The sequence below is a fragment of the Ambystoma mexicanum genome, chromosome 4p, assembly GCF_040938575.1.
Source record: "Ambystoma mexicanum isolate Mex_15411 chromosome 4p, UKY_AmexF1_1, whole genome shotgun sequence".
In the NCBI taxonomy this organism is placed as follows: domain Eukaryota; kingdom Metazoa; phylum Chordata; class Amphibia; order Caudata; family Ambystomatidae; genus Ambystoma; species Ambystoma mexicanum.
The window spans coordinates 410,183,790-410,204,452 of record NC_090927.1 but is presented as its reverse complement, the minus strand read 5'-3'; the positions used below and the strand labels follow the sequence as shown (position 1 = coordinate 410,204,452).

Genomic DNA, 20,663 nt, shown 5'->3' with positions numbered 1-20,663 from the left:
CAGCAAAGCTGCTGGGGGACTCACTAGGTGAGGGGAAATTAGCCATAATTGAGAATTCTCCCTAACACAGGCCACTCATATAAGTGTCCATGTTTGTTACCGGGTGTAGCTGGGGACCGGAAGCAGTCGTTTTGGTGGTTCCCTGGGCCATGTCTGTGCCGTTTGTGCTGGTAAAGGCATCCATGGGTCCATTATTGTTCTTCTTACCCTTGGCCCCTCTTGGCATGTCCCAATCGGGTAGGTGAAGGACTGAGGAGGGTTGGCCGCGATTCTTATAAGTTAAAAGTTGTCTGGTCGGGACTTCTAGTGCGTCTGGTGAGAAGGTTTGATCTTGGTGACCTGCTGGGTTGAGACTGGGACCACCTGTTTTTCAAGTGCTACAGTTCCTTATGTAGATGTGGCCCCATGGGTATTCACAATCTCGCTGGGGTGGACGCAACCCTGCGGTATGCACCCTTCTGTGTGGTCAATCGCAACCACTCTGGCTCAGGGTTGCGTGGAGTGAAGCCAAGCCAGGTGCTCATACGACTCTACCATTTGGCCCAGCCAGGTGTCCCTTGTATGGGGCCCGCTCCCACGTAGCCACGCCAGTTGTGTGTATTGGGGATAGTTGGTTTTGCAGTGTGCTGTGTGCCTATGCGTAGTCCCCTTCTTGGTGTGCCCAGGGGTGTATGCGGCCTGTTTCCAGGTTCCTCTCAGTGCAGTTGCGGTGCAAGGGATTCAGTTTGCAGCACCCCGCTGTAATTTAGGGCAGCCTGGGATCCCTCCGCCCAGGGAGGGATGTGCCGTGCACGCTGACTCCACAGTGCTGTGGAGTGTTCGGCGGACCCCGTGTGGGTATGTTGGGACCCTGGGGCGCAGGGGTGTCGTTGATCTGGGTGGTTGCAGGAGGCCCAGGGGATGCACCCAGGCACGTACCTTCTGTGCTGCAGACCCCTCCGTTGCAGCTCTCACTCTGTCCTCTTGCGCTGGTATGCAGCCGACTCCCGGGGGGAGCGGGGCAGGTGCCCAGGAGCGGGCACATTGTGGTATGAACGCCGCCACACGTGGTCTTCACCCGCTGCTACTCAGCCTCCGCCAGCCCTCGATGCAACGGCCAATGGCGGGCGGGCGGTTTCCTGATTCTCCGCCTGAGTACGCCCATCTCGCAGGTGGTGGGGGCACGCAGACACACCGCCTCAGCCAGGACTACTCACCCCCCAGGATGCCAACAGCAGGGTCGCTACTCACTGGCCCCTGCCTCCTTGGATGTTCGACACTGCAGGATCCTCAACCGCTTCCCCTCGATGGGTCACTGAGTCTCTGCCCTCCCAGCAGTTTTGGCGCACAGTCAGTGGGACGGTCTACGGATTGTCACAGCGTTACTGCTTCATACGTGCTTGTTACTGCACGGATTTCCCTCGGATTTCACCTGGTGCTGCCCGGATAGATTGCCTGTGCTTATCTTGTATTCTTAGTGCCGGCAATCATTCCATACCTCAGGATATTAAACTCCGGATCTTGATAGTTACGAAGCTACCACTTCAGGCGGCCATCTTTGTCGGCGCACAACCGCACCCCCGTGTGGCAAGGTTTTGACCAAGCATTACCTCAGAGTACAAATTGTAGTAGTAGGAGTTTTATCCTGGCAGGCCATTACACCAGGAAATGTATCAGTTGTAGTTACTCCTGGCATGCCGAGTATACCAGGAAAAAGCTGATTTAACGTAGGGTGGTTGTTGGAAAAGGTTGTGGTGGAAAAGACGTGTTAACTCCATCACCTTGTTTTGGTAAACTGTTCCATTTCAAGTGATTGTTGAACTATTCCGACTAAAGTGTTTCTTTTGAAGTAGTAGTATGATGTACTAACAAGTGCTTGTGCTTGGCCTTTTAAGAAAAGAAAACTTGCATTTGATTTGTGATTTTTGTGTTTGGGGAAGAGTATTTTTGTTTTTACCAAGCAGGAGGTTCAGGAAACATTAACAATTGCTTTGATTTGCGAGCAAGCCTTTGGAAGAGAGATAATCACTTTGCCAAGTGTAAGGATATTGGATGCAAAATACTTTGTATGCTACATTGAATAGAAATGTGTTATTTAACAGAACTTTATTGAAACTGAACTTTGTTCCTAATATTGCTTAATTGTTTCAGGGGAACAGAACCCATACCTCGTCAAAAGGATTACTGGTCAAATGTTTTGAGTTCGAATTACTATATTATTTTGTGAGATTGAAGACAACCAAACAAATCTTGTAGTGTGTTAGTGTGAGGGTCAGATACTTTTGGGCACTGGGTCATTTTTCTTTAGCCTTAGCTAGGGACATTCTTGTTAGATTAGGGAAAGATGAGTTTGTCTCACCCCTTTTATTCAATAGAAATGGCAACTTGTGAGGCAACTATACCTGTGTGGCATTCTCGCATTTCTGACCCCTCACAAGTGTCAAACTAACTGGAGTCTCCTCTAAACACATACGTTGACGCATATACATTTTTGAAACAGTTAATACAGTCACACATTTTATTACAACCCGCCCCCGTCCCACATATGTATTTGAACAAAACCTACACAAAGAAATCACTACGTTGCCCCATTATCATTGGTCACAGCTATCTTAACTACCATCCAAAGATGCTATTCATAGCACACACCCTTTTGGGATTCGTCCGTGTTAAGTCGTGACATCACATGGTTACACATGCGTATACAAACATTCATTACAAGTTACAACTGGCCTGAGCCCTTTAACCCTGAACGTAATTGCACATGGTTTGCATGGATACTTCAAACAACATTAGAATAAACCAGTTCCCTTTGAACTGACGTTAACTATCTCATCCACCCCGATTTTACTGGTGTCCCGGGAAAAACTAAGACTACCATTTCAGCATGCATGGCACATACCCAGAAAAAAAAGGAACACCCCCCCCACACCATCCCCTCGACCCCTGAAGGAAGTACCACCACTTTGGTGACTACCTCAGTGGACTCACAGGACACAATGCAGGCTGCAATCCGCGATTACCACTCTGAAGAAGTGGCTGCACTCTGCCCTCATTTTGGAAACTAGCTCGTCCTCCAAAGTCCCCATGTTGGAGAGCTGCAACTGCAGGATGAGTAGTCTTGTTAAGCAAGTCGAGTATCTCCAGAGTCCCAAGGCTTTACTTGGTACGTAGACCGATGCAGCTCGGGAACAAGCTGGTCATCCCACATGATGGTTTTGGGACACTTACGAAGGCTTCCAAGGCCAGAGGCCTCAAGCTAATATCATAACTGGTTGTTCTCACCGGTCATTGGGTCGAAGCACCCATGAAGTCCTCTAGCAGATCAGCAAAGTAGAAGTGCTTTACTGTGGTGGATTGAAGTGCGTGCTGGCTTCCAACGGCAAGCTCTAGGCCTTCATCAGGATGCTCCTCGTTGTAGAGGTCTTGGCTCCAATGGAGATCTGTTGAATGGCTGCAGGAGCCTCTTTTTATCCAGGATTCGAATTGAAGAGACCCCCGAAGCCACCCCCTAGATCACCGATGGTAAGGATCTGCAACATTAAAACTGGCAGATTAGAATCTGGCCAACATTGCTGCCCAGCAACAGTAACACGTTGGCATGAATGGGGACTTGGAACAGACAGTCCCAGCCGACCCATCTGGCCACAAACTCATACCTCTGCTTGCATGGGAAAGCTAAAGTTTTCCCCAGCAAAGGGCTTTCCATGTATGGAATTTCTGGGCCTATGAGGGCCGGAAGAAGACCAAACAAGTGGTTAAATGTAAAAGTGCACAAAACGAAAATGGTTCGAAAAGTATCTGCTGCTACTAGCCCATACGGGACAGATCATGTTAGCAAACACTAGGTTGTAAATAATGTATAGGGACAGTGTCTTTTCCACACGTCACAGGTGTGTTCAGTTGAAAAATAAAGAGTGAATATTACAGTGGAGAACAGAGGTCTCCTGCACCGATAGTCATAGGGACTGATCACTGCCCCTAAAACAATGAGCTTAGCAAGGCAAATGAAGTAGTCTTCACTTGCTTCCAAAATTCAAGCAATGGTAAAATGTTGGGAAGCCCCATTGTGGTCTATGGAGGGAAAGAAGAAAATCTTATTTCCTAACTGTACTACACCATAGTGCCCCCTTCTCCGTTGCTGCTTGGTCTGTGATACTTTGGCTTAGGTCAACTTGGGGTTGTGAATAACTTTGCTAGCCCTACGTGGCGCTGCACAAGCTTTACTGCTTCCATCTACCCACCAGGATCCTTTTCAAAACTGCATGCGTCACCTTCAAAGCAATCCCAAATAGGACCCCAACATACTTTGTTATTGAACCTCACACATCTGGAAGCTCTTGACCTTACATAGCAAAACTATTGAACGTTTAGTGTCTAAACTAGCCTGTAGACGGAGGCGATGCAAGCAGTCCGTCCTCTGTCATGCCTAGAGTATCTAGAATTTAATCTCAGCAGTTGCTCACTGACTCCACCAACTTCCAATTCCGCAAAACACTAGAAACGTAGGCTCTTTCAACAGTACCTGCCAGACCAATACAAATCCTGTCCTCCGACCTACACTACTGTATGACATGCCAAGATCGATGCTGGCACCCCTCATTGTAAAGCGATCCACTGCTCTTGAGCTGGGTTTGCTAAGAAATAAAAAGTAGCTTAATGTTAAACTTTTGATGTGTAGAACAACTCTACTTGTACATTTATTATTGAAATGTATAGATTGCACATTATATTGATATCTATTGAGGGAAGAAGTGTTTTAATAGTTTTTTTTGTTGTCCACAGGAACGGCACAAGTCGCTCAGACGAAAAATCTTCCAAATGCTCCTAAAGCTCTAATTATTGAACCCTCCAGAGAGCTGGCAGAACAGACTTTGAACAATGTCAAACAATTTAAAAAACATGTGGTTGATCCGAAACTCAGGTAGGCTATAATTACATGAGGTATTCAAGTCATAATTGGTTTCTTAAAAAGAGCATCCGTACAACATTCACATGCCCTAAAATTTGATATCTGTTAAGATGGGGTTTCAGAAACAGCCCTGAAGGAGGGTCAAGGAAAAGATCCTTCGATCTAGCCAAACTCAATCTGGGTAGAGCAGTAACGCTATAGGACTTCAGGACTTGTGCGGGTGGCATAATTGTTCAGATGGATTTCTAGAGTCTAGCCTGGTGGACCAGTTTTAGGAGGCCACCTTAGTTATGGTGTATAGGCAAGATTGTATGCAGTATCCTGTGTGACACTGCACCAGCCTTGTCCTGGCAATCGGTAACCCAACCTTTGGTATAAGTCTGTACTACACAAGTTGGTAGAGTGACTTAGCAGCCAGGCTGATCTCAAGAGGAGTCAAAGGTTACTGCATACAATCTTGCCTAACATCGTGGCAGGCGAGGGGGATCTATTGTAGAGTTGTTACATAGCCTTGTGAAGGTTTTTAGTTGAACAAAAGTAAAACAAACACTAAGCTCCACTAGAATAGTAATTGTAACATGTCTAATATGGATAAGTTCAAGCAGGAAGCCCTGATCATTCTAACAGTAGCTCCACTGAAAGATGTGTAGGATCAGGAATCTCTGTTTAAGATGAATTGATTACAAGGTTGTTAGATCACCAAAGGTTGAATAGTAGGCCTGTAACTCCTACTAATGCAGAAAGTTTGGAAATTGATAGAGAATGATAATTCAGAGTCCATCTCTAATGTCTTAGAAGAGCAAGGGGGAGAGGAGTCCCAGGATAGGAACCCCTCTATGCCTCAGCCTGCCGTTTTGCCTCAACCTTTGTCCACTGCAACCCCACAAGGTCCATCACAGAGTTCAGAATATGTGTCTCTTGAAAAAATTAGACTTCAATTGGAATTCAAAAGAATACAGGCTCAAGCTGAAGCCAAACTTCAGGACATCAAGCTCCGGGAACTAGAATTGCAACATGCTCTTGAAATGAAAAAAGTCTCTTGTAAATGCTTCTATCCTAAAGTACTCTAGGTCTTCCAATCAAAAGAGGCATCGCCTGCCCAAAGAAGCAGCGAGTATGTATGATGCAAAACTTGGTATTTTGGATTGGTTGAGTGCTTTTGAAATCAATCATGGGATTCAGGGTCTCACAGGGAATCTATTGATTCCTTGGTTTTTGTCTAGGCTCCCCCGGTTGTAACTGATACTGTAATGGAGGTGGGGGAACTTGAAAGAACAGAGTATGAGAATGTGAAGCTGGCTTTGATAGCCAGGTTTGGGAAAACTCCTTCCCTGTACCTTAAGAGGTTTAGGACCTTCACAATGACTGAAAAAGGATGGGTTAAGGTTTACAGAGTAACTACTTCTGAAGGAATGACATCTGTTTTTCTTGGAATCTATTTTTGATGCCTGCTCTCCTGAGCTAAGACAGCATTTGGCTGACTCAAAAGAGATTGATCCCAAGAAGCTAGCAAAGGCTGCTGACTCGTGGGTTGCCAACAGAGCTACTCGCATGTTTCTGGGGCCACTCACAAAAAGGATGAGGGGAAGCAGCACAAGAAAGATGGCAGAGTTCTAAATCCAACCACCCAAAAGAGGGCCACAAACATAAGAAGGGTAAACCATATGGGAAACCAGGTCAGTCTAGTGAAACCTCTGGTGCCAAACCAGAGGGTAGTCGGCAGAAGCCCCATTCCAGAACACATTTGGTAAATGATATTCTTGTGGGTAAACTGACCATGTGAAAGGGGATCCCAGATGCAAGGGTAAACCTTCAGGGGTCCACACTGCCCCCTTAGCCTTCATCCCTGAGGGAGAAGTACATATGGCAAGTGGAAACTTTCAACTATTGGCTGAAGACCCTATTGGAGTCTCAGCCAGTGTTTCTTTAGCGTCCCTGGGTCTGTGGGAACAGCAGAATGTAGATATGTATAACTATTCCAGATAACACAAAAGAGTATTAAAAGGACATTGTACTTGTTAATGGACAGGAGAACCCTGCCATTAGACATTGGTGCCAGCATTACAGTAGTGGATGAAACCTTTTTCAAACCTGAGGATGTTGCTAAGGCACCCAAAGGTCCCACTAAGCTTGCTGGAGTCCCTCTCCAGATGGTCCCAATACTACCAGCTCTCTTCAAGTGCAACAATATGACTGTAAGAATACCCGTTAGTGTACAGAACGAGGTGCCTGGGAGGGTCCTGTTGGAGAATGACTTAAAAGTTCTTTGAGTTGTATCAAGCACCCCCAGGCCGCCCAGTAAAAGGAAGCAGGAACAGACTAGGAAGGCCAGGGAGCTCACTTTACTTGACTCTCATGGGTAGTTACAGAGGTACATATAACACCCAGTCCACAGGAAGAACAAACTTCTAATTGCAGGAAGAAAGACAAAGGGGAAACCCAAGGTCTCGGGAAGAAAGAAAAGTATCATCCCTGTGCACAAAACCAGGACATCCCAGAGAGGACAGTCCAGGGTCACACCTGTGACCCCTCCACCAGCTGAGGCTGAGTGTGAGGTCCAACCAGAAGAGGTTGAGTCAGCTACTGATGACACAGAGCTGGAAGAAGACCTTCGCCCTGTTGGAGATCTGGATCCTAAAGACCATCCTGAGCTGCAGACTTTGCTTGCAGAAGGTGGTCCTTGTGAGGCAGACTTCAGCAGATGTCAGAGTGTCCTACTCTTGAAGGATTTCGCCAACAGGCAGCTTCCCAGCTGGAAGGGCAAGAGCCAGGGAAGCACACGCTGTACTGGGAGGATGACCTCCTTTACAGTGAGTCTATAGAGCAGGGGTCCCCAACTTTCTGTGCGCAATGAGCAAAATTGGCATATCAAATTAAATGGTGAGCAACATCAATTTTTCGACGGAACAAATCGGCGCACAGTTGGTGGACAAATTGTTTGCAACACAAATTACAAATGTAACAAAGTTAAAACTGCATATAGAACATTTAATTTGCAGTACTTAAGTTATCTAGACCACGTGTTATTCTAGTCAAAGAAATGTGCAAGGCCTTTAACTTCATTTGACGTTTAGTGGTTTACAAGAAATGTTGAGGAGATTGAATGGTCAGTAGTACATTTTTAGACATATAGGACCAGTCCGGCTGTTCAAAAATACAGTAGGAGTAAGTAAACATTACCAGGGGTTTCAGGTTCCCGAGCAAAATATTAGTGCAAATGTATGGACAGTAAAAATGGCCACAAACGGAGCACTAATTTCTCAGGTCTACTGAGATTCTGCCTAGGATTGTATGGGATCTTTAATGGCAAATGGTGCATTCCTAAGCATGCGAGATCAGCAATACTGTTCCACAGTCATTGATTACTGTATTGGGGATGTTTGTTTTCTTCAGGAATTTTATGAAATGTTACATTTCTTATTGAACAAAGAGTAAACACAATCCTCTTGAGTTAATTTTCCAATGGCGAGGGTAGGCACCACAACGAAGATATCTGACAGCCAGAGAGGCTGGTTGGTGATGCCTACGATCGAAAAGGAGGCATTGGAAAGAATGACTAATTCACAAGAAATTAAGATATTCTCTTAAAATTGTTGAACAATTCAGAGGCCACAAAGGAAAGTGTCAGTTTAAGTCTTTAGGAGAAACTATCCAGGACAGAGCTATTGGCAAACTGTGCCCCCAAGTTCATGAGTTCCAGGTTATAGAAAGGGATGCACCATGGTTCGATGCAGAATGTAGAATCTCAAAAAGAAAACTGAACCATGATTTAATGAGGGGTGTGTACACTGCTGGTCAGATTTATAGTTTCAAAATGGCATAAAAAATTGCCTTAAGACAACAAAAAGAATTTGAGAAACAATGGGAGCTTTTTTGAAGGACACCAAATTGTTTTGTTTGCTGTTGTCAAGACAGGCAATATGCCATCCCCTTAGACAAGCATTTCTTGGACCACCAGCCCCTCACAGATATAGGGAAATTCCCTTACTGGACATTGGGGCTCATTACGAGTTTGGTGGCATCTCAACGGTACCGTTACTGCCACTTGGTCCAGTGGTATCACTGCCAGATTCCAAGTGGTGGTTTGGCGGTGTTAGTCCCCAATTATGGAGTCTGTAGCACTCCAGGGTGGATTTTGTCTGTATTTGACTGAAACATAATGTGGCGTAATTTACATTTTATTGGAGTCTGTGACAAATCTGTGGATGCTGTCCCTTCTCCCCTATGGGGGAGACCATTCCCATGGGGCCAGGGCGGTACGTCCTCTGTACAATAGTTCCCTTGAGGGTGCCGCACAGGGAGAGGATCACACGGGAGAGGAAACCCCTCATGGGACTAGGAACGACCCTACCCTGAGAACGCAATATCCTCGCCAATTACCAGACCCTCGACCCCCCCCCCCTCTCCACCCCCCCTGCCTATAACCCAAAGAACAACCCCTTCCCTAATAGTGTCATGAGCTATAGTCGCCCTGCCATTTCCCTAGATAAGTACTGGGACTATGAAGAGCACAACCAACCCAAAGGAGATCAACGGTAGAAATACTGAAACAATTAAGAATGGGGAAGAGTTGAAAGATATGCTACTGATTGGATCCAGCACCTTAAAGCAAAAGCACATGCCCTGGCGAGACAAGGAGTATGTTTTCATTGAAAATATGGAAAATACTCACCGAGACCTGTTTTAACTTTCTATCGCCAGAAAGTAGTTGCAATCCTAGCATATGGAGCGGAAGCAATGATAAACCTTCACCCAAGCATATGGCAACAATTGGAAGCCATCTATTGGTGCAAGGTATTAGCTCTACCGCCCAATTTCCCAATGAGTAGGATATGCTATGAAATTGCGACCCAGTCATTCCAGACAATAGTGGATTGGAAACAGCTTGATTTGTTTTGAAAAATTCAGTGCGAGGATAATATTCCTGCAATAGAGATACTTTGTGAGAACTCTGCAACAGTTAACAAATATATATTGCTGGATTAGAAAAAGAAAATGGAAAAATGACTTGAAGAGGAAATCTCGATCGAAATGTTGATTCAACGACCGCAACATGCGAAGAAGAGAATACTCCTAAATGACTGGATTAGTACAATGCAAGAAAAGAGACAATACAGCATGCACCTCAATTATGTTATTGATATAAGAGCGGTACTTCCTGAATATTTAAAACAATTCCCGGACAAACATATTAGAGATCAAATCTTAAGGTTAAGCCTCAACCTGCTCCCTACCCGCAAATACCTGTCGAAGACTAGACAGATATCAAAGGCCCAGGCGGGCTGCAGATTCTGTAAACGGCAAGATCAGACTGAACCCTTTTACCATGTCATGATGGAATGTGAAGACGTGGTTGAAAAAAGAAATCTGTTCAAAGAAATGTATTTGAAACCATCATTAGTTTTAAGCCCTAAAGCCCGATGGGAACAAATCCTATTGGGAAATAACAAAAAACTAACATATGATTATTCAATTGTAGAGAAATATAATTCCTGTCAATTTAGAGAATTAGAAAGTCAAGACATTGATTCTGAAGTTTGTAACTTTGTAAATTTGGAAATGAAATGTAATGAAATTAAATGTTTAGAAATAAACAATCATTTTAATATATATATATATGCTATTGACAACCACTGAGACAAAGAAGATGCATGGAGGAATGTAGAGTGTTCTGCATAACCAACATGAGCATTCTAGACAACATGGAATAAATACTGGGATGAAGAGGAGGAGCGGAGGCATGAAGAGTTCTCCCAAGAACCACAATGAGCAGTCTAGTTGTTGCTGGCTGCTCATTGGCCAATGCAGAATAGAAAAAGAAGGGGGACTCAGGAAGAAGTTGTCTAGTACTCCATGAAGGAGCTGCAGGAGCCAGCACAGTGCAGGAAGGTGCAAGAAAGCACACCAGGATGCCAAGGGGGGAGCTGGAAGGACAAGGGCCAGTCGACAGTGGAAGGACCAGAAGGTGAGCTGGCAGAGAAGCTCCCAGTGTTCCTGCAGACAGGGAAGCACGTGAAAGGAAGACCACGCTGCCCTGGGAAAGATTGACACTGCAGTGTTCCCGGGCAGACCAGAGCCCACTACACAAGGGGAGCACTCAGGCTGGCAGGTGGGAAAATAAGACGGTGAAGTCTGCATCTTAATAGTCACAGTACCTGCCAGGCATGTGGACCATGTCTGTCCCCCAACAAGAGAAACTTAAGGGTCTGGGACCCACCAAACAAAAGCAACATGAGTCCTCTTCCTTGTGGTGGTACTTGGGAGGAAAGGGCTCCAAGTACCCTCACGCAAAGAAGGGGGGGTTTGGGACCCACCCCATGAGAAACACACAAGTCCCCTTTCTCATGGTGGTACTTGGGAGAAGAGGGCATCGAGTTGCCGAACATAGAGGGATCTGGGGCCCAATCCCATGAGAAGAAGGGAAACCAGAGTAATTTACTAAGGACCATACTTGGCAAGGAAGTGAACCAAGTTGGACCAAGCGGAAAGAGAGAAGCAGAGATCTGGGACCTACAAGAGAAGGAACCAGGACAAGGGAGTTGTTGCCCCTTGTTGCGAAGTTTGTGCAACAGATAAAGATCTATGAACTTTATGGAACTTTGTTTTACATTTGAGAACTTTGAGTTTGGAACCTTTGTTACTTGGAACTCTTTGATTGGATCTACAACCTATTCTTCTGAATTAAGAAGACCTTTTGTTTTTTATAGGTTAGTCAATAGTGTGAGGGACGGAAATAGGCTTCGGGCTTGTGACAGTGGACTATTTACTTTAGACAAGACATCCTGACAGTTTCCTTAGTTTTGGTTGAGGAAGGGAAACCCCTCTTAGCTGTCGGAAAAGGCAGGAGTTTCCCAAGTCCCCCACCATTTTACTTTCAATAAAAGTATAGGTCAATCAACATGAGGCCACTGTTTCCGAGTACTACTACTACATTCTTACAGGTCACTGATGTTTTTTTAAGTCTTATCCAACGTGATACGCAGACATCTCAGCATCTGTCCAATATACAAGATTGTGGAATTATACATTGTTTTCCAACACCAATAAAGGTGACAAGCAGGGATGTCAGTTGGTCCCAATGTACTCCTTTTAGATGTTGATTCTAGTACTTCCCTTAGGAAAGTTAATCCACCCTCCACCTGAAGGGTTCATTTTATTGCATGCTTCCTTATGCAGAAGACACTGCTATTTTGTACTTGCCCCTAGCAGGTCTCCAACTGGGCCTGCTAAACACAAGTTACTATTTTGGGAATTACAGTTTGAAATTAAATATAATAAAAACAAAAATGATGGTGTTCAGGCAAAGGGTGAAACCTTGTAGCTAGTTTTTAAATGAATGTAGAGATGAGGGGGCAGTCATTTTTATTTGAGCCTACTCTTCTGAAAGAGTAGTGCTTGCGTCAGTCATTTTAATAAGATAGCTGAAAAGGCATAATTATTTATTAAATGGCTCTTTACATTTTTATTTCAAGTTTGCAGCATTCTGATTGGAGAAGTGTCTGGTGGTATATAAGACAAAGGTCTGCTCCATGATTTTAAGGCCGCAAAATCTAGGGTGGTTAGAACTGTCATTTCCTGGAGGGGTTGCAAAATAAATTCCTGTGCCAAATAGCAGGTCTCCCTGCAGATACACCTGCTAGCCCCTTGTAAGGTAAATTGGGGGTGTTCAATTTGAAAATGTCAGGCCAGTTAAGAATGTTATTTTTTAAAAGCACATCTGGGATTTTTTGCTAATTATAAAGTGAATTTCAGTGCAAGTGCGATTGTAGCCTCCCTTGGTGAAGAGAAATACTTGTGGTTATGGGCGGTTGTAAGGCACTTTCCATTTAATAGGAATGGGATATAACTAAATTTGGTGCATTAAGCCACCTCCAAATAGCTCGAAAAGCAAGCGCTTGTCTGATGGAAAAAGTCAGGTGTCCAAATATACATAGGCTGCCCACTTTAGCCTTATATGCAGACTTACGTACACATGTAAGGTGGCACGAAGATATCTGTGAAATAAGATACCCAGAATGCAGGAGGCTGGTGGTAACGGTACCTTTAAATGTACCCACTCCTCAATAAATTAAAGTGTGTAGGAGGACGCACAAAGTGCGCTTGCAAAAGGAGTCAAAGATTTGGTTCATTTTCTGTCAATTTGCTGCTGTTTCTCTATTTTGCATAAGCGTGGAATGCATGGGAGCTATGTTTTATAGAATTAATTGTAATCAGACTTTTATATATAGCAGGTTTGAATATGTTAAAGTTGAATTTTTTTCTTCTTTTGGGCTTGTTCTGTGTGAATTGTATGAAAAACATGAAACCTGTTTTCAAATCTTGCTGACTTAATGGAGAAATACGATTAAATATTAATCAGTACTTCATGTTATTATAGAGTCTTCCCCAGGGGACTACAGAAGACTTGTAGTGCCTCAGGAGGTGAGACCCCAGTTTCTACAGTTAGCCCATGAGATTCCTTTAGCTGGTCACTAAAGTTTTAAGAGAACCAAGGAAAGGATTTCTCTGCATTTATACTGGCCTAAGATGGGGTCTGATGTAGATCCATTCCGTAGAAGCTGTCACACTTGTCAGACTTCTGGCAAGAGTGGAGCCAAGAACGTGGCACCCTTGGTGCCTCTCTGTGGTGGGAGTACCTTTGAGAGGGTAGGGATTGACATTGTTAGTCCCTTAGACCCTCCCACATCTTCATGCAACCGATTTATATTGGCTGTGGTAGACCATGCTACCAGGTATCCTGAAGCTATACCTATGAGGATAGTTACTGCTCAGGCAGTTACTAAGGCCCTCCTTGGTATTTTTACCAGGGTAAGTTTTCCTAAGGAGGTTATCTCAGACAGGGGGACCAATTTTATGTCCCACTACATGCAGGCCATGCGGAATAACTGTGGAGCGACCTACAAGTTCTCAACAGCCTACCATCTCCAAACCAATGGGTTGGTGGAGAGGTTTGATAGAAGTATGAAGAGCATTATAGGTACTTTAGAAGAACCCCTTAGAAGAAAGTGGGACCTTCTCTATAAGCAAAGAGAAGGCATGGAAGTAGAGGTCCTTCAAGAAGGGGTTGGCTTCAGCCCCTTTGAGCTTCTCTATGGTCATCTGGTTAGAGGTCCATTGACCCTAATCAAGGAAGGGTTGGAGAGTGCCCTTTCCCACAAGCCAGTGAGAGTCACTGACTGTGTTAGGTCTCCGATGGAGAATGACACACATGATGACAGAAGCTTCTGATAACTTGAAAGCAGGTCAGGCTCTGGTTAAACATTGGCATGACCAGAAGGCCAACATGGTTGAGTTAAACTCAAGACCAGCTAGTTCAAGTTATGGTACCTACAAGGCAGAGGGTCTTATGGTCTTATAGGACACATGGATTGTAACCTTCAAGGTTGTGGGCAAACTTGGAGAGGCCAATTATTTGGTGGACTTTGGCAATCCCAAGGAGGGCCCCAGGGTCTTTCCCACCAACCACCTAAAGGCATATGTCTGTAGACCAGAAATGGGGGGGCTTTGCTCTTAGCATCTGATCATAAGGGAATCTCTACCTGACCTCCTCAGGGCACAACCTTTAGATGGAAAAATAGAAGGGGTTAATCTCTCTTCTGATCCGACTTTGGACCAACAGGAAGAGTGCAAGTTTCTGTTAAATCAGTTTGCCTCCCTTTTTTCATTGACACCAGGCTTGGCCCCTTGGGGCTAACATGATATCCTCACTGGTGACTGTATACCTGTCTGTGAGGCAAAGTTTGTATGCAGTACCCTCTGTGAACACTACAAACAACTCTGACTACAGGTATAGGAAACCCAACCTTTGGTATAAGCATGTACTACACAGTGTTGGTAGCGTGTTGAGCAGCCAGGCTTATCTCATGAGGGGTCAATGTGAGCTGTAGGGGGGTTGCAGTAAGATTCACAGGGACAAGTATCCAAATAAACTCTTACAGTCAAGGTTTCTTGAATAAATGATTATTAATTTATCAGTCAGTTAGTATAAGACTTTTTCAGAAGGGAGCAATATAATAACACACACACTTCAATACTGTACACACTTGTGTTTTTTTTTATTTTATTTGTATAGCGCTCCAGACCCATGGGTAGATGTGTGCATGAAGAGTTCAGTTACAGGAATGAGGTATGCATTATACATGGTGCAACAATTACAAATTACAGTATTTTACATTATTTACAAAACTTCAGCAGGTTCATAGGCGATTCAGAGGTGATCGCTGCTCTTTGTTCAGTAGCCAGCGAATAACCTGTTTCCTAAAGATTGGAAAGGACTCAGTGGTTTTGATATTGAGGGGTAGGAAGTTCCAGAGAAGTGAGGCAAGCACTGTGAAACTGGAGCCGCCTGCTCTATTTAATGTGAATCTAGGCACTACCAAGCATAAGGAGTTGGATGACCTAGTGATTCTGGGAGCGGATTGCATAGTGAATTTGTTGGTGAGATATGGTGGGGCTAGGTTGTTTAAGGCTTTGTAGGTGAGGCAGATGGTTTTGAGGTCAAATTTTTGTTGTATTGAGAGCCATTTGCATGCTTTCCTAGTTGTGGAAATGTGCTCTCGTCTTGGGATGTTGAGTGCTGCGCGCAATGCGTTATTCTGGAGAACTTGGAGTTTGTTAATTATTGATTGGTTTGCACCTAGGTATAGGCTGTTAAAATAGTCCAGTTTGGACTGTATGAGTGCTCTGGCAAGTGTGAGGCAGCTATGGGGCGAGAGGAAAGGTCTGCAGGCTCTTATCAGTTTGCCAGTGTAGGCGTTGGCTGATGCCCTCATATTAGTTTGTTTGGTGAGGTTGGTGTTGGCATCAAAGTAAAAGCCTAGGGTTTTCACACTATTAACAATGGGGATGGTGTTACCGTCGATAATGTTTTTGTAGTGAGGACTGAGTTCGGACAGGTTGCTGGGAGAGCCGACAAGGAGAAGCTCTGTCTTCTCATCATTTAGACAGAGGCCGTGAGTGGCCATCCATGCCTGAATGATGGAGAAGATTTCATTGATTCGGGTGGCGTCTGTGTTGTAGTTGCCTGAGATAGTGAGGAGTATCTGGGTGGCGTCTGCATAGTTAGTATAGGTGACACCCAGACGGTCCAGTTTGTCAAATAGTGGCTTTGTAAATATGTTGTACAAAGTCGGGGAGACACAAGAGCCTTGTGGGACTCCGCATGTGATGGGGATGGGGTCTGCTGCTGATGTGGTGGAGAAGAGACTCATGGTTCTGTTCGCTAGGAAGGATTTTATCCTTCTTAGAAACTCAGTTTCTAATTCAGTAAAGAACCCTTGGGATGGCCCACAGACACAACCTACACCCTCAGGTGAATTGAATAGCTAAGGTGCTGGAGACATTAATATCTTACTGTTTGCATTTAGAATACTCTTAGAAGTTGGTAAAAGGCAAAGGTTATTAGAACAACAAGAGACCACAAATAGTCTTAAGCAGGCAAATACTTTTGGATCCCCCAGAAGAGTCATTCAGTACAACAGGCTAAGCCAAAGTCAATGGGCAATAGTTTTATATAGGATGAATCACTTCTGGTAGGTAAGTAGAAAAGTATTTGCACAATGTTTTTGAATTCTTAAAAGAAAAGACTCAAATGCCGTCAGACTTGTGAGTGGTAGATGATGCAAGCAACTCTACAGCAAGAGGCGAGTTATCTCAGATTTTGTACAGTACCTTTGAATTGATGAAAAGGTGCAGCAGACTACTTCTGTTCCTGTGCAGCTCTGCAGTTGTCACTGTTACTGGGCCTCAGTTGTGGGGACACGAGGGAGGGACTACTGGGGACTACGGCAGTGGGACAGTCGCCGCTCGCAACCGGCAATCTTCAAATCAGTTGCTGTTCGGTGTTTCAGCTCCTCACGTCTACCGCAAATAGCAACACTGCGGTTCCTGGCTGTCGAGCTGGACTTTCCTTGGTTCTGGGGTCCCGCACTCTGTGGAGGGGCGGGTATAAGCTCGGTCAGTCCTGCTTCCTGGCAGGAGCTCTAGGCCAGCTTAAAACCCACACACACAATCTGGTGTTCTTCTCCCTGGCTATACGGTTTCCAGCAGCAACTCTGTGGAAATTCAACCAGCTCCGAGAAGGATGTCCAGGTGGCTTACTTTGGAGTTAATTGGTTCCACCAACTTGAGGAGAGAAGTCGTCCTTGCAGGGGCTTCTCTGTCGATACGAATTTGGAGTTTCAGCACAGCAGCAGGGCTTCACCGGGCAAACCAACAGTCCAGGAATTTCAGCAGGCGTCCTCTTAATGTTGTTCTTCTGTTCCTTCGTCTAGTGGTAGACTCTGCCTTCCAAGCCAAAAGCCTCACCTTTTATTCCGTTCTCTCCCATTCATTCCAGCCTAGCTGGCAGTCACCCAGCCTTGCCGGACAGTCAGCCGGCCAATCATCACAGAGCGCATTTAGGTCTCCTAGGAGACTAAGCACAGGGAGTTTTGTGCACCTCCCTCACTTCCTGCCTACCCCAGACACCCTGGAGCCAGAGGCGGGCTTCACTCGTGAATCCCGCCAAAGGTAAAACAAACAATGGGACCAAACCTGGTTTGGCGCGCAGAGTAAATCTCAAGAAGGACCTTTACACAAAGAAATGGCGAAAAAAGTAGACTGTGGCCATTTTGATAAAAATGGCACCCTTGGGTGCTTTACTGCAGCCGCGACTGCAGCCAGCGGTAAATGCACACCACCGTAGTTAAAACAAAACCACTGCCACCAGCCATTCAGTGAGGAAAGTGTAACATAAAATTGTTACATGAGAGGCTAGACAAAGGGGATACTAGGTAACCCTTCCAGCACCCTATTGTAAGAGAAGATAGTGTGTGCTGGGTCTAGAAAGTTACACATTTCACTTTACTGCTCTGGGAAACACTAGTTTATCCCAGAGAAGGTATTTAAACCTTTGGGAAATCTGAAAGACTTCCCTGTGCCACTGCACTGAAGGTGACACAATGTAAAATGGAAAAGATGATGCCAATGGAGTTTGTCAGGCTCCATAACCAAAATCACATTAAAATGCACGAGAGAGTGGGAAAAGGGTCTCGCTCTTTCCAGGTTAAAAAAATCAAGTCCTCAAAATCCAGCAAAGTTGCTGAGGGTCTCTAAGGTGGAGGGAATTAGCACATTTCTGAGAATTCTCCCTAACTCTGTCAAAAGCAGGGGTTACATAATGTGTAAGGTCCCACATAAAGGAAGAGGTCAAGAAGATGCTTGATCACGGGATAATAGAGCCATCTACAAGTCCATGGGATAATCCTGTTGTACTAGTGCCAAAGGCAGGACCTAAGGAGTTGAGATTCTGTGTGGACTACAGTGCTCTTAATGCAGTCACCACGACTGATGCCCATTTATTTTACCGAGGACAGATGAGCTGGTGGATAAACCTGGTTCAGCCAAGTAGCTCAGTACATTTGACCTAACCTTAGGCTATTGGCAAATAGCTCTGACAGACCATGCCAAGGAGGAAACTGCATTTTCAACCCCAGGAGGCCTCTTTCAGTTTAAGGTAATGCCTTTTGGACTAAAGATTGCACCTGCTACATTCCAAAGGATGATAAATCATGTTCTGAATGGGATGGAGGACTTATGCATGGCATACTTGGATGACATTGCAGTGTTCAGCCCTACTTGGAAAGAGCATATTGACCACCTAGGATATGTATTGCAGGCTCTTGAGCAGGCCCATCTGACCATAAAGGCAAGTAAGTGGGAAATTGGTCAGAGTAAAGTGGTCTACCTTGAACATGAGGTAGGAGGTGGTGAAATAAGGCCATTGCCTAGCAAAGTACAAGCTGTACAAGACTGGGCCACCCCTACTACTCAAACCCAGGTGAGAGCTTTTTTAGCTCTCACTGGTTTCTATAGGAACTTCATAGAGAACTATGGGACCATAGCTTCTCCCTTGAATGTGATCTCCTCACCCAAATTCCCCAAGAAGGTCAGGTGGAATGAGGAGTGCACTAAGGCATAAAGCTCTTTGTGAAGCTCCAGTCTTAAGAGCTCCTGACTACAACCGTTACTTTTTTTTGTACAAACGGATCCTTCAAATACAGGAATAGGGGCAGTTCTGGGTCAGCTGGATGTCAAAGGTAGGGAACACCCTATCTGCTTCATCAGTAGGAAACTGAAGGACTGCGAAACAAGGTGGGCAACCATAGAACGCAAATGTTTTGCCATTGTGTGGTCTTTGAAGAAGTTTAGCACAAAACAAAAACTGGTTGTTGCCAAACGGTAGCCCTATGATGCACTCCTTGGAGGATGTGTAGTGCCAATAGATTAAATGGTCTTGATTGGGGACCACCCTTTCGGGTAAGTCCTAGTATTAGCAGTTTAGCGGATCAAGTTTTTGGCATGCAATTAGGTCAATAATCATTTAACCAAATAACACTCAATAATAATATTCAAGAACCTAAAATGATTTGAAGAAGATAGCGTGGCATCAATAGAGAAGTAACAGTACCTCTGATGTTTGTTAATCTGCTTAGAATCACATGCTGTGCATAGGTCCGACATCCAGTGGTCACTGCAGAGTATTACATTTTGTTTTTCGTAGTTGAAAAGGGACGTCGACAAGGCGTGTCTGAAATACTATCCCTATAGTGACGTGCGTTGTACCCACAATCCCTCACGCGTCGAGGTCCCTCAGATTGTTTTTTTCCGCCCACCTACTGGTCGCCTTTACGCTGAGCTCCTCGAGAGACATTGCAGATTTCATCTCCTTGACCTTTGGTCGTTTTCCTATTTAATATATAACACATCGATCCCTCCCTCGACGCAGTTGTGAAGCTGTCTCCGCCGAGCAAGATCTTTGATGGAGTGGACGAGCGGAGAAGATCCTTCGGCGTTGCCGAACACGTGGCCTGGCCTCGCAGGCCAAATACAGTAGGGCGAGTGGGGTCGTGGGACATCTCTGGTTCTTTTCTGAGAATGCCTTTCCTTTTCCCCTTATTTCCCTTGGGGTCGTTATCACGATTTATTGCCTCGGCTATGGAGAGGACACCCTTTAGGTTTTGCCCGCTTTGCAAGGACAAGTTTACTTGGAAGGACAAGCATTCACGGTGTAACCGCTGCTTGCCCCTCGATCACAAAGAGGAGGGTTGCATGGCTTGTCGGCTTCTTAAGCCAAAGACTCTAAAAGACCGTAGGGTCAAGAGGTGGGCGGCCTACGCTATGTCGAAGGCCGATTCTTCACCCGCCGCTGCTACCACCGACAGTGACGAGGAACGTGATAACACGACCTCCGCTACGGAAGAAGTAGATCCCTCTAAAGAGCGTTCGCGCTCTTCGTCGTCTGTCCCCGGCCCCGACGGGCTTGGCTCACGCCCTGCTTATGGGGATGAACACCCCGGCGACAGTGACGCACACGATACCACACATAAGCACACAACCCATGGCTCTTCTTCGTCGAAGAAAGCATCAGCACCCAAGGAGACGCAGGTTCCACCGGCGGCCTCCTCGGACCGTTCAGGTTCGAAGCCCCTCTCGCAACCGCAGCCGCGACTAGCGACTGGGCTTTCGGCAAATAAGGGCGCTGCCCCCAAACTATCGGCCGGCGCGCACGCCGCCGTAGAACGATCGACACCCGTAACGTCGAAACCACAGCCCTCTGCTGACAAACGAGTCGCAGAGAGCTTGGCGAGGATCGTTGTAGCCGACGCCCAGAAGCGTACGCCGAAAGACACGTCGAGCGCTACGCAAAGGTCGAAAGACACGCCAAAAAAGCCCGAAGAAAGACAGGGACTACCCCCTTCAGTCGGGGGGACCCCCAGCACACCGGAAGGCT

The 20,663-nt window shown here is 45.5% G+C and overlaps 1 protein-coding gene across 2 annotated transcripts in view; it reads left to right on the top strand.

The window, feature by feature from the left end:
- Positions 1-20,663, top strand: part of DDX1 (DEAD-box helicase 1) — a 795,552-nt gene that overhangs the window by 403,007 nt on the left and 371,882 nt on the right. For both annotated transcript variants that reach the window (XM_069605939.1, XM_069605941.1), the window contains exon 13: positions 4,765-4,903. In XM_069605939.1, coding sequence (XP_069462040.1) covers positions 4,765-4,903 — 139 coding nt within the window. The remainder of the gene's footprint in view (positions 1-4,764; positions 4,904-20,663) is intronic.